Source organism: Scomber scombrus, chromosome 16 (genome assembly GCF_963691925.1).
Source record: "Scomber scombrus chromosome 16, fScoSco1.1, whole genome shotgun sequence".
Lineage (NCBI taxonomy): Eukaryota > Metazoa > Chordata > Actinopteri > Scombriformes > Scombridae > Scomber > Scomber scombrus.
Genome location: NC_084985.1, coordinates 21,596,310 through 21,609,697, shown reverse-complemented (window position 1 = coordinate 21,609,697; position 13,388 = coordinate 21,596,310). Strand labels below are relative to the sequence as shown.

Below are 13,388 nucleotides of genomic sequence, written 5' to 3'. Positions count from 1 at the left end.
CACACACACACACACACACACACACACACACACACACACACACACACACACACACACACACACACACACACACACACACACACTGACCGCCGTCTGCTCATTTCCGAAAGCTCACGGAGATTCACCGAGCAGCGACCCGGCCCCTCCCGCCCCTCCTCCTCCTCCTCCTCCTCCTCCGCGCCACAGCGACTCTCCCCTCGGCTCCACTCCGAGGAGGAACCCGGTGCCCCCGGCTGATCGTTTCCAATTACGTTACCCCAAGATGGAGGTCTGCAGATGGCACTGCTAGCGTTCACGAGTCACCGTAGCCGTCCGTGTGTCTTTAATGACGCTTTTGTCGGGACAGAAGTAAATTTGTGCCATCTTTTAGTCGTTTTTTGGGGGGGATCTACTTGGGAGATACTGAGCTCCAGGTTCGGGTTGTGGCAGCCATGAGCTCCGGGGAAGGAGCGGAGGAGACGACGAAGGACGCCAGCGACATAGCGGCGTTCATCAAGACCGGTAAGCCCGAAAATTAAGTGGGAGAGGTCAGACCGAGCTCCACCGAGAGCTGCTCCCTTTGGTCCAGCTACATGAGGGACATTGTTCCCGTCCGTGTTGTCTGTTTTGGGGGCTCAGACAGTGAAGGATACGGTAGAGCTTAGCCGATGAAATTGATAACTATTATAATAATTGGATTGAATAACAAATAGCAATGGGTAACACAGATGTTTAAACAGCTGAAAATGGGTTTATTTGGTGTATTTTTATCCAGATTGTGCTGCCAGGCAACGTTAGCTAAGGGGCTAATATCCCGAGTTCCATCTTCGGACACGGTTACCAGATTTTGTCAGCGCTTTTGCAAACCTTTCCGTGTACTTTTCTTTATAATGCATTCTTTTATGTTTTGATGTTTCTCAGTCACTATGTAACTACTTCACACCACTGTATGTTGTGAAAATGAGGATGTGTAAAGTAGGTTTGACCCAGTAAACGTTTGAGAGAAAGGAAAACAGCAACCGCAAAATGTATGCCCGTCCCGACCCAACTGTCGGATCAAAGCGACAGCTTATTATTATGGTTATTACACTGTTAAAATGGCATGTGATACATACATTCCTGCTTAAACCATGTGGAATGATTGTGGACATAGCAGAAACGAAGAAAAAAAAGCAGATTAGAGCTGTCCGATAATGGACACGTTAGTAGAGTTAACTAGTTCCAACATTAGCTTCCAATGATTCAGATTTTGGTGAATCCTGTCTGCTAAGCTAACAAATGCTAGCTAGTTTAGCATTGCTAGCTTGCCAATGAGTTGACAAAGCTGGCGTGTGTCTGAAGCAGCCTATTGATACAGGGGGCACAAACTTCAATAACGTTTGCGTATTTTGAAACTAGCACGCTGTTAAGTCATTGTTTGTTGTTTACTGTGCTGTCAAAAAAATAGCACAAGCGGGCGAGCTATGTAAACAATACATGGCGTGGCACATATAGCCTGGGTGTGCACAGTGCAGGATGAGCTAGCTGTGTGACATGGCTATCAAGGCCATAAGGCTGCCCTTTTTTGTCAGTACCACGGTCTGCTGGTTGTGGTTTAAAACAAAAAAAACACCACAATGCTAGTGACACTGATTTATTTATACACACCTAAACTGTTTGCTGCTTTTAGATATAGTTAGAGGCTGCTAACATTAGCTAAGTAGTTAGTAACACTAACACGGGCCTACAGTGATTTCATAGGCTGCAACAATGGCTCATAAAAATGTGAATTTCTGGGGTCCTTGCAGGCATTTTTAAGGGGTCAGAGAAATGTAAGTTTTTAATTTTAAACAGCAGACTTTGCATAGTGAAAACACATGTAAGGTTTGGCTTAGTTGATATTAATTTTCCACGCCCCCACCTTATACACAGTATAAACATTTCTACAGTTGGTGCAATTCTTAACAGTAAATAATTCATATGAGTTGCCCTGGGATACCGTTGAATGAAGTGGTGAATGCCTGTCTGTTTGTGGGTCTTTGACATGAGAAAGCTGGTGAGCCTGTGGGCTGCACTGGTTTGTGCCAGATAACCCTCTAGCTGTGTTCACCCACGGACTGCAGGCAGTGTGAATAAGATCCATTGCCTGATGTCATGTCTGCCAGTGTCATCACCGAACTCCGCTCGCTTTGGTGTCTTTATTAGAGAGACGCCTTTAATTTCCTCAGTGCAGTTTCTCATTGCTCATGTAAAGTTCTACATCCGATTATTCCGACAGAAAGACAGAAACATGCACGTATAGTAGGCGTTACCAGTAAATGAATCATCATATGTGTGCATGTGATAATCAGATACTCAACTGTGTGAGAATGGACTGTGTGCTTTTCATAAGCCAAGTCGCTTGGCTGTTCTCGTACGCTGTCATGTGTGGGACCGTTGTGGTAGAATTGAAGTACAGTTGGAAGGGTGTAAACAAGGACGAGAATGCAGAGTATTGACATCCAGCCTCTGGCTCCTGTGGTTTAGTGTCTAGCAAGATAATAAGCCACAGAGGGAAGTTCAGTATCCGTATTGAGCTGATCTGATGGCCGCCTCTTACGAAGAAAGGCGAGAGGCATCCTGTAACTCACTTGAAACCACAGTTTGTAGGTTTTTGTTGATGCTGCACAGCTGCAGCCATTCTGCTTCATTGTTAATAAGATCTGTTGCCAATCTGTTGTATAATTAAATTTTTTAGATTATGGCTCCTTTTTTTCTGATTACCACAAACCCATCTGCTGCAATTTAAGCTGGCGGTTTAGTAAAATATCTCTTTATCAAAAGGGCACTTTAAGCCATAAATGAACTTTCTTTGCTTGATAGAAGCAATGACACACATCATTAGCTTTTGTTGCACTTAGTTTTCTCACCACTGCTGAATTAATGAAAGAGAGACGGTGGGTAAAAATGAATGAACATTTTATGCCAAATCACAAGAATATTTGAACACTGATTATCAAATAAATGCAATTTTAATTTCGGACCAATCTGTACTTGAGGCATTGTCATTCACACGCTAACCTGTACCAAAGTTCAACTATCTTTAATGTTCACCTCAATTGTACTCTAATCACACTGTATCTTATCTGTCTCACATACCTACAACCATTTTTTAATGCTGTTCTTTCACCCAGCTTTCCCATTTGCTGGCACTTGAAACTACATACACATTAATGGAGAAAAATGACCATCACAAGCTGCTGTCTCGCTCTAATTGCTTCCCCTTTTAGAAGCATATACGTCTTTATTGTCTTGACAACACACGCTGACGACGAGTTATGTGTTGCTAATCGCGTCACAGTCACAAGCGGCCCATCTTCACGTTTAACATGTTACCCAAATTTTCTGTTGTTAGAAGCTGGTTGCCTCTGTGTTGTTTTACCCTCCTTCGCCCCCCTCCTTGAGAGCGCCTGGTACCATCTGCGGTGCCCTGATGTCACCGAGCACAACGGGACAGTGATTGACAAGACCACCTATCGTACGAGTTAATGATAACTGTGTAGAAGTATTTACTGTAAACACGAGCTAGGAAAGAGCTGGTTGGGCACTGACTGAATTTGTATGGTTGCCGGCTCCAAAAAAACATCATCTTATGTTTGAAGGGTCGGTTCTGAAACTAGTGAAACCATTAGAGAAACCACTACAGGCCTGAATATAGATTTAGGCGACCACTAGATTTGTATAATAAGCTGGTTTGGAAGGCTTGTGTGTCACGTTCAGGCTCCCCTCCTCTTTGTTTTTGCACTCAACTTCCTCCTCACAGATCTGGAGAATCTTGTTCTGACATGCACAGGTTTGAGTGTCTTGCCACAGGCTACGCTTTTTCTTCTTCTCCCACCCCCCCCTTCCTCCTCTCTTCATCCCCAACTCCATCCTCATCTCTTTTTCCATCCTTCGGCGTTGGTCTCTTTGTCTTTTTTTTTTCCTCCCCTTGTCCTTCCCTCTTTTTGCTTTCTTTCCCTACTTACTGTCTGCCTGTCTGCCGTCTGAGCTCTCATTCGCAGCTGTCTGTTTCCGTGTTTTCCTCCCTCTGTCATTCTTGTTGCGTCCTGTTGGGCCACTCTGTCCTGATGCAAAATGACAACGTATAAAAAGAAGAAAGAAAAAAAAGCAAATAGCTTAGCCCCGTCTCTCTCCCCTGTCTCCCAGACTGGAATTAATACAGAGGCCTCACAGCTCCGAAACGGGGGGAGTTTTGTTGTGGCATGTTGTCAATCATCAAGTTCTTCCACTCCAAACACATCTTTGACTACACTGATGACTAAGAGGCTGATTTAGTGTAGATTTCATACAGTTATTAGTATAGGATATTATAGCTACACAGTGGGGGCAAACAAACAAAAAAGAGGCTGCGGTCAGCACTGCCAGGACTTCATGAATGAATGTTTAGAGGCCGCAACAGGCCGTTCACAAGGTTGGTCTGTATGTTTTGAATGAGCATCGTGTGTGTTTGTGTGTGTGTGTGTGTGTGTGTGTTTGTGCGAGAAAGCAAGCAGGAGAGAGAGAGAGAGAGAGAGAAATCCGATCTAGACAGAGCTTGCATTTATGACTCAGGCCCATTCACCCAGGATGAGGTCTGCACAGAACCACACACACATGCACACACTTTGAGACTAATGGATATTGATCCAGAAGATGGAGACTGATTGAGGTCCCTCAGTAAAGGTTTCCTCCAGGCTTAAAGCTGCCATGTCAGACGCAGAGCAGAGACTAAAACCTAATGCCCTACAAAGCAGATTTCTTCTATCATCCGTGTTCGTGGGATGGAGGTAAACAGATCATAGAGATACAGCCGGCCAGTTAATATGTGGTAGATTATGACCTGTAAGCCTTAAATCCAAATATGTGTTGTTATGTGTTGATATCTATCACTGTACGTGTAATCTTACATCAAATATATGCACATGTACATTTTGTAATATGCTAAATTTGAAGGAAAATCAATTGAAATAGGAAAAAAACAGAGATATATTTACTTTTGGCAAATCAAGTAAATGGCTCACCTTTCTTGTTAAAGACAATAGTGACTTGCCCATATCTACACTGACAGTGTTATTGCTCACTGTTGTTGTTCCTCATCTCCATGCTGGCTATGGGGAGGTCTGCTCCTCAAGCAAATCCTATATACGAGATGCAAACCTCGTTCTGTGCATCAAATCATTCTTCTTCATCAAGATTCAGATGGAAGAGAGGGAAGAGGGAGTTTGTGCTAAAAAAGATGTCCAAACCACTGTAGGAAGGGAGCTCGTCACAGCAAGTTTGAACAGGAGGGACAATTACAATGACCGGTAACTTGGTTTTCTCTCCTTTAAAACTTTATCACATCGGTAATAAAAAAAATCAGTATAAATCAGTAACAATCCCATATTATCAAATCACTGTCCTGCATTTTGATTTTTAGAATCAGCTTTATCTGCCATGTACGTTTATGCATACAAGGAATTTGACTCAAGTCAAAACAAGGCCAAACATCAGTATTATGTAGAAGTGAGTAGGCGAGGTTTAGATACATGCAGAAATAATAAATAGACCATACAATGTCCGTATACAGGTAAAACTGTTTATGTTAGCTGTAAACAGGATACAAGGAGTAGATACAAGGTTTGTAGAGTTGTCCACAATGGTCTAATACAAGCAGAGTTATTAAAGGAATAGAAACCACTACATAATCTCTGACACACAGATATGTTATCATATTACCCCTAAATGTCTTAATATTCACCCAAAAAGGCAAAAATAGACAGAATTTACCTGCAAAAAGGTTTCAGAGCACAGAAATCAGTGAAGTGGAAAGCTCACAGTGATTTGCAGCCGTTGTTCTTCTCTCAATTGCTTTTCACACTTACACACAAGCACTTTCTCCGATTTTCCGTTGACCCGATCTCAGCGTCCTCTGTCTCGTCTTTTCCCCGACTTTGTTTCGTTAAGGTCACAGTGTACCACATTCAGTCTGGTGTCTACACCAGAGAACGTCCATTTTTACTCATACACACATGCTTTCAGCTGTAAAGAAACAAAAAAACGGCCTCTACACACAACTGTAAGTAACTCTACTGTTGTACAAAAGATAGTAAATGGAAGCCAGCTGGAGGGAAAAGTGATGGTTATGAGATATGTTTTTTTTTTTTTTTGTTTAGGCAGGCAGCTTCAATCATGAGCAAATGGACGCTCTGGTAAAAGGCTTTTTAGAGCCGGCTGGAGATTAAGCTAAAACATGGGGGATAAAAAAAAAAGAAATAATAAAAAAATCACTACTTCCACTCAAACTGTTCCCTTTTATTGTGGCTTTAAAAATGTGATGTTTCAGTTAGAAAGGCATTCATCCCTTTAAAATGAAACACAAATACAGCAGAGAACACATGGCAACAAGAGCAGCGGCGCAGGCACTTGGAAACCATTCTTGGCGCAGACAAAAAGCATCACATCAGCACATGTGGATAACAGTAATGAGTGAGGATGAATATTAAGGGGGATTTAATCAGTTTATAAAATGGTTTGTTTGAAGGATAGAAGGATTGCAAATGTTATGAGCTGATAGTCTTCTGCTGACCCGTGTTGTGAATCAATCTTTTTGTCATGCACTCAAAAAAAGTGCTGAAAAATCAGTCCGTTTGTCAGTATACTGTTCAGAGTGTAAATAATTTAAATTGCTCTAATTTTCCCAGGAGTACTTGTCTAAACACCTAATCGTTCTCATCCCTAATAACAGCTGCAAGTACATTAAAATTTAAAGGTGGATTACAACTAGCTGAGCAAAGCCAAACCCCTTCCCCTCCCCTCAGTCTGCCTTCAGATCAGTTTTACTGGGAGGATTTATATTATAATTCTTTGAAAAAAAGAAAAAGGATCTTTGGAAAACTGGGTCAGTATGATCAAAGTTTTGGTCAGTTTTAGCGTTAAAACGCAAAGCTGTCGGTCTCTCAGCTCAGTGGGAAGAATGACACAGCAGATCAGGATTAGCACACGTAGCTCTGATTAAATAATCTTGTGTTTTTGCCAGAATAGGAGGAAAACATTAAGATGGTCCTCCCAAGAAAAACAATAGCATCAGATATTTCAGTTAACGCCCCAAAATGACATGTTAACATTCAAGAGACAAAGTTCTTTAGCGGATGTAGTTTTTAGAGTTTTTTTCGCTCATGAGAGCCGTGAGAGTGAGTCAGATTAGATGTTGTAAAGTTATGAGTCAGATGACCGAAACAATGAACTGCAAGATGCTTAAAATCTCTTTGAAGCTGCTGGAAACTGCAGAGTTTTATGATATGTTTTTGTGGATTCGTTACTGCAAGCGAGCCTGTTCACATATAAATATCCACAGGATTCATTGTTAATAAAATATATTGATTTATAGCAGCTTTGAATGTTAAGCCATGAAAGATTATCGATTGTTTAACCAAAACGACTCATTCTAGTTGAACGACGGTGGTAAACCTGATGCCAGGCTGGCACAATGCGTCATCTTTGCTTATGAGAGCCGTGAGAGTGAACCAGATTAGTTTTAGTAAATTTGTGGGTCACACAACCAAAACAGTGAACTGGAAGACGCTTTAAAAGTCTGTGGAGTTGCTGGGAACTGCAGAGTTGAATGATAATTCTGTGCGACCCCGTTCACATATAAGTATCCACGTGATTCATGAACATAAATATATTGATCTTAGCAGCTTTAAATGTTAAAACATGAAAATGACTCATTCAGGTCAAACGACTGTGTGGTAAACCTAATGCCAGGCTGGCACAACGCGTCGTCTTTGCTCAAGGCCTTTGCTGCTAATCTGTGTATCACATCACAGGCTTGTAAGGACCGGTCATGTGGGACAAGTTTACTTTGGCATTGCAATGACATATTCCAATGTACAAAGTCTGGATTTGCCTGCTTAGTGAGAGTGTGCCGTCCAACTAATGTCGTGAGGTGAGCCAATTTCTCCTGATGGCAGCAGAGTAGTAACACCTTACTCCTTGAACACCAGATTTATTGGTCGGGACATGTTAAATGAGGAATTTATATGACGTCTTAAAAACTGATAAGGACACCTAACATAGAACCAGGAAGCAAATCTGTGGATGTTGAAATAATCTTTCACCATGTAAATGAAGGGCGACCAGCAACATGCAGTGATATTGATGCAAATGGAGAAATTACAGAAACAAATGTAACATTTGGGCGACTACCATGGTAACAGGTAAAAGGGACCAATGTTTTGAGCCTGTTGATAGGGGTCCACAGTGAAAACTGTCGGAAAACCTGGCCCACACACGTCTGGTTAGACTAAACACTGTAATTTTTCAATCAGAACACGGCGAGCGAAGCAATCAAAAGCCATGAAGTAAGAATGAGCAGCAGCAGCACTGGAGTTGTTTGTAGCCCAAAGCACGTAATGATGTCAGCGTGAGCTTTTAGGTGGACCTCGGTAATACAACCCTAAACCAGAACAAAAACCAGCAGATTGCGTTTCAGAGGGAACAACGCTCACTTCCCCCAATAGTCAGATGCTTCTAAACAAGTTTTGTCTTTCTCTGGATGTGCCGTACATGGCAATGTGAAGGGCGTCCTCCGGCAGCTTACCAATGAGGTAGTGCAAGCTTGAAGGGCATTTTAAAAAGGGTGATGAATAAAATTGGGGGGTCCGTGCCCAGTTATGCAGCAGTGAGGTCATTAATAAGATGTCTAAAGATGTATGTTTACAGTAAAAATGCTGCAAAAATGTATAACTGGTTGTACAATGTTTTGAGACCATGTCGGTATGTCATAAGCAATCAACTGAGGAGTTTATGAGAGTATGGAGGGTGTGGGAAAGCAGACCGGCTGAGAACTGTTTTAACAACAAATTGGCTTACTTAAACAGGAATATACAGTATACACTGTGTGTGTGAGAGCAGAGCAATGTGGCAGCAGTACAAGATCCTGTGTGTGATGGTGCGATGTTGTCAGCTCTAACATCATTAGGCATGTTAGAGGTGAGAGTTCATTGGATTACACAGGCTGACCTACTCTAATCTGGTGTTTATTCTCAGGGATTACTCTGTAGTGTATGTGTGTGTTTATGTACATAGGCAGAGAGGTGGAGAAAAGGTGGCAAGGGATGGATGGATGGATGGATTTGAAACACACACACACACACAGTGTCGTGTAGATTTTATCAATAGCGTGCCAACACATAGCTAAGGTTCTTTACCAATAGCAAAACAATACTTTTTTGATACCTGGCTTTGAGGAATATAAACGTTCTTCTACAAAACACTTGGGAGAATATTCTTACTTGTTTTTTTGCGGTAAGATAAGCAATTCATGTCTGTTAAATATGAAGCTTGAGCCAGTAGCTGCTTAGCTTAGCTTAGCATAGTGACTGAATGCAGCTAGCAAACAAATAGTCTGGCTTTGTCTGTAAGTAAGAAATACATAATACAATGATATAAACACAATACAAGGACCAAAGTGTAAAAATTACACATTATGTTTAATGGGGCACAATTGTGACCACTTCTTGGCCAGGTGCAGTGAATTCCTTAAGTCTTTGCTAGTTACTTAGTGAACTCATGGTAACGACAATACTACAGGAAGTCACATCGCCCAGCTAAAAAATGGTCCAACAAGTTTTTGTTTTTACTCTTTTGTTTTTATACAGATTAAACAAATTAGATAAAACATGATAATTGTAGAGTTTTAGATGTGTTGGAAGGTGTATTTTCTAACTTGACAGAGGCTAGCTGTCAGGCTAGCTAGTATCTCCTCCTGCTTTCACTCTTCATTCTGAGCCGAGCTAACGGTCTTATGGCTTGAGCTTCATATTTTACGGACTAACATTAGACTGGTATGTATCTTCTCATCTAACTCTCAACAAGAAAGCCACTTAGTGTCTTTTCTAAAATGCTGGCCTATTCCTTTAAATGGAATCACAAGCAGCCATACTCAAACTAAGCTAAATAGAGATAAATAATATACAGGTTGAAATTGGCAAGTCTTTAATTTAAAGCAGAAACTGCTAAATAAATTAGTATACAAGTTTGCATATCTTTCCAGGCATTTTATACCAAATTTTGGTATTACTCAGTGTTGTGGACACAGTATGGAGTCTTAAGCCAAACTGGGAACCAAGCTAGGTCATTTTTTGGCTAAAGCAGTGGTGTAATAATTCAGAGAAGGTGGATATTTTAAACTTGCACGAGTAATATTTTCAGTTGTGACAGCTTTCTGTATTCGAGGTGCATGCTTCACCCTACATTTTTATATCCACCACCAAACAAGGCTGAGTTAGCTGTCTGTCGCCATGGCAACAATAATGCCTCCGTCTGACCCGTGTAATGTCTATACTAAGTCTATGTAAACCAGCTCGGCAAAGGCCTGTGCTATCAGTGGGCCTTTACCGCTCACACAAACAGACACACAGGTTGCCGCCTAGATACGGACCAGATAAGACCAAAGGTCAGCTGATAAGAGTTAATGGTGTCTGTCGGTTTCTATGATATTTGCCTCTGACTTCAGGCATGGATCCGAAAGTAGTCACAACATAACAACTCCAAACCCCCTAAAGAAGTAAATGCACACAAAAAAAGCTGAAGTTTTGTATATGTAATGTGATATAGCTTGTGAATCAGGGCCAGCAGAACAATGTATTTACGGTCAGGTTCAAATGAGAAGTGAAAAGAAAGCTATTGAATGACAGTTGGCTTCGGCTAGTGCTGTTTTGCCCTGTTGGATGAAAGTTATTATGAAGTATAATAATAATTTCAAATCTATTCTATTAGACCATTAGCCAGGGACTTGAAGTATTAAGATGTTTGTCAGATGTGTAATTTCATGAGTTTTTGGCTTGTTTACTTCTCCTCTTAGGAACAACTGAAACACACACACACACACACACACACACACACACACACACACACACACACACACACACACACACACACACACACACACACACACACACACACACACACACACACGTACATATGCAAACCCCTTGCCTCTCTGTGTGTTTATAAAAAGGAGATTGTCCCACTTTTTCCTCTCATCTGCCGCTCTCTCGTTCAGTAATTTTTCCGGCGTGATAGCTAATTGGTGTGAGCTCGGGGAAAATTTGCCTCCCCGCCGCTGCCTTCTTAAAACAAGCTGGAACGAGTAAAGGAAAAGAGTTGAGGGGGCAAAGAGAAAAATGGAGAAAAGATGGAGAAGACAGGAGGTAGGTTAGAGGTGGGGGAGAGCGCAAGAGACGGGGGGACGGGGCGGGCGCAGGTTGCAAGTGGCCGTGAAATCACGTGTGGAGATAACCATTTTCTTTACGCATTCTTGTAAGAGGAGCATAAACAATAAGCCTTGGAGTGACTGAATGATTTTATTGTCCTGTTAGAGGGAAATAAGGAAGTCTATTCAGCGCAGGTGGAAAAGAAAGGAGCTGTGAAATTTAAAGAGGGAGAGTGAGACCTTGGAAAGATAATGAAGAGTAGATGTGAGTGCCAACCTGTGTTAATGAAAGAGGTCAGTTAAGGAATTGAATTTGCTTGCAATTGATTAGGATCAGTATGAAAGATTTGCCAGAATGGTCCCTGTTCCTATTTTGAGAGTAGAAAGAGACAACGAGAGAGTGAACCAAACTAGGACAAGTCCTGAAAGACCATTGTACTCCTTTTTTTTTTTTGCTTTGGGTCTCCAGTGCATTCAAAACTGCTATCTCACTCTTGCCCTCCCCATCTCTCTCACTTTCTCATTCTGTCTCTGTCTCTACCTCTGACTACTCTTCAACCCCCTTCCTCTTCTCAAGAGAAATTGATCCACTTTGAACATCACAGTCAGTGGCCTTTTGTGTATTAAAGCAGAGGCTATACGGACTGCTGAGTTCCTTGAGGGTCCCAGAGGTCCCAAAGCAAAAGGAGGAACAGTTTAAAACAGTGGCCTATAGTCCTGATCTTCAGGGGAGAGCCTGACTTTTTCATCTTTGCTTTCTAATATGAACTATTTTACACCTGGGAGGTCAGGTGAGGGCAGATAATAACCTGGTTGGATGAAACAAATCATAATCCTGAGCATCAGGACTGGGGTGCACTGGTTTATTTCATACTTTTTAGATTGAATCTGCATCCATCTATCATAGATAGTTAATATACAGTTAATTCATTCCGGCATATGTCCTGTTAACAATACTTTAGTGCACAGGTAATGATGGATTAAATGTTTCTTCTTTGGAATGAAGAAGAACTGGCATCCTAGTTCACAATGATTCATTCATTATTATATGTTGTTGACACAAGCACTGTGACTGTCACCACTAATCAGAAGCGGGTTTTAAGGATTGTTAGGTATAAGTCTCAAGTGGATTATGTTAAAGCAGTGGGTTAAGGTGAATGATGGTTGGGGTGTAGGTCAGGGTTAAGCATAACCAAGCATTAGTCTGCGCACGATGACCAGCCTGAGTATCTTACTTTCCTTGGAGTGTTGGTGGTGTGCATCTTGAGAAATTAACGCTACCTGTCTGCAAGATGCATTTAAAGGACCACTTCCCTGACTTTCAGCTTTGAGTCTAGAGTTATAGAATTAGAGTTATAGCGTGTCTCCGGGACGCAGTTGCAAAATCTGTTGTTCATTTGGCACTAGCACCATCATTTTACGTGTAGTACAGTTACGTAGTTGGATGCAAGGAGACTACAGCTACTTCAGCTTTGATTTCTAGTCTTTGCCTCTGTTTTTCTGTCGTGGTGACTTCAAGGACAGTCAAAGGTGGCTTTACCGAAACTCTCTGTTAGGTTAGTGATAGGGGAAAGCAGAATCTAAAATATCGTAATACTATATACTGTTAAATATCACACGTAACACAAATAAGTTGATGGCGATATGAGGTTGTATATGCAGTTGTGGAATCAGACACAACAGAGTGTGGAGGAGGAAGCGTCCACTGGTTCAAGGTTACAGTTGTAGCCTGATGTACAAACTTCAGCTGCTGAATTTCTTCGAGTTTTGAGCCACAGGCGGACAGAAAAGCTGAATCTAACACAAACAACTAGCTTTACAAAATAATGTCAGAGCAGAGATAACCTGTTGCACTAGATGGTTTGTTACAAAGAACCATCTGAGAAGACTTGCTTGGAAACTGGATAGGGCAGGCACTTTCAAAAAATACTTGACAGGTGATTGGATGAAACCGTCTATCACCGTTTGTCGCCATCTTACCTTGCAAGTCAGCTGGATTCGGGATCTCGAACAAAAATCCTCATAGGACACTTATTGAACCACTGCCTTGCAAGGTAAGAGATGTGGCAATACTATTACTACTTATGAGGTCCAATATCATGCTGTAGACACATCAGACGGTGTGTTACTTGTAAAGTTAACGTATGCGGCTGCATTCAGTTAGTTGACAGTATGATCCCAGTCCCTCATTGTCTAAAAAAGGTAAAAGAAG

At 41.6% G+C, this 13,388-nt stretch overlaps 1 protein-coding gene across 4 annotated transcripts in view; it reads left to right on the top strand.

Moving 5' to 3' along the window:
• Window positions 1-226: 226 nt before the first annotated feature.
• Window positions 227-13,388, top strand: part of LOC133997001 (triple functional domain protein) — a 73,216-nt gene continuing 60,054 nt past the window's right edge. For all 4 annotated transcript variants that reach the window (XM_062436537.1, XM_062436538.1, XM_062436536.1 and 1 more), the window contains exon 1: window positions 227-501. In XM_062436537.1, coding sequence (XP_062292521.1) covers window positions 432-501 — 70 coding nt within the window. In that variant the 5' untranslated portion in view covers window positions 227-431. The remainder of the gene's footprint in view (window positions 502-13,388) is intronic.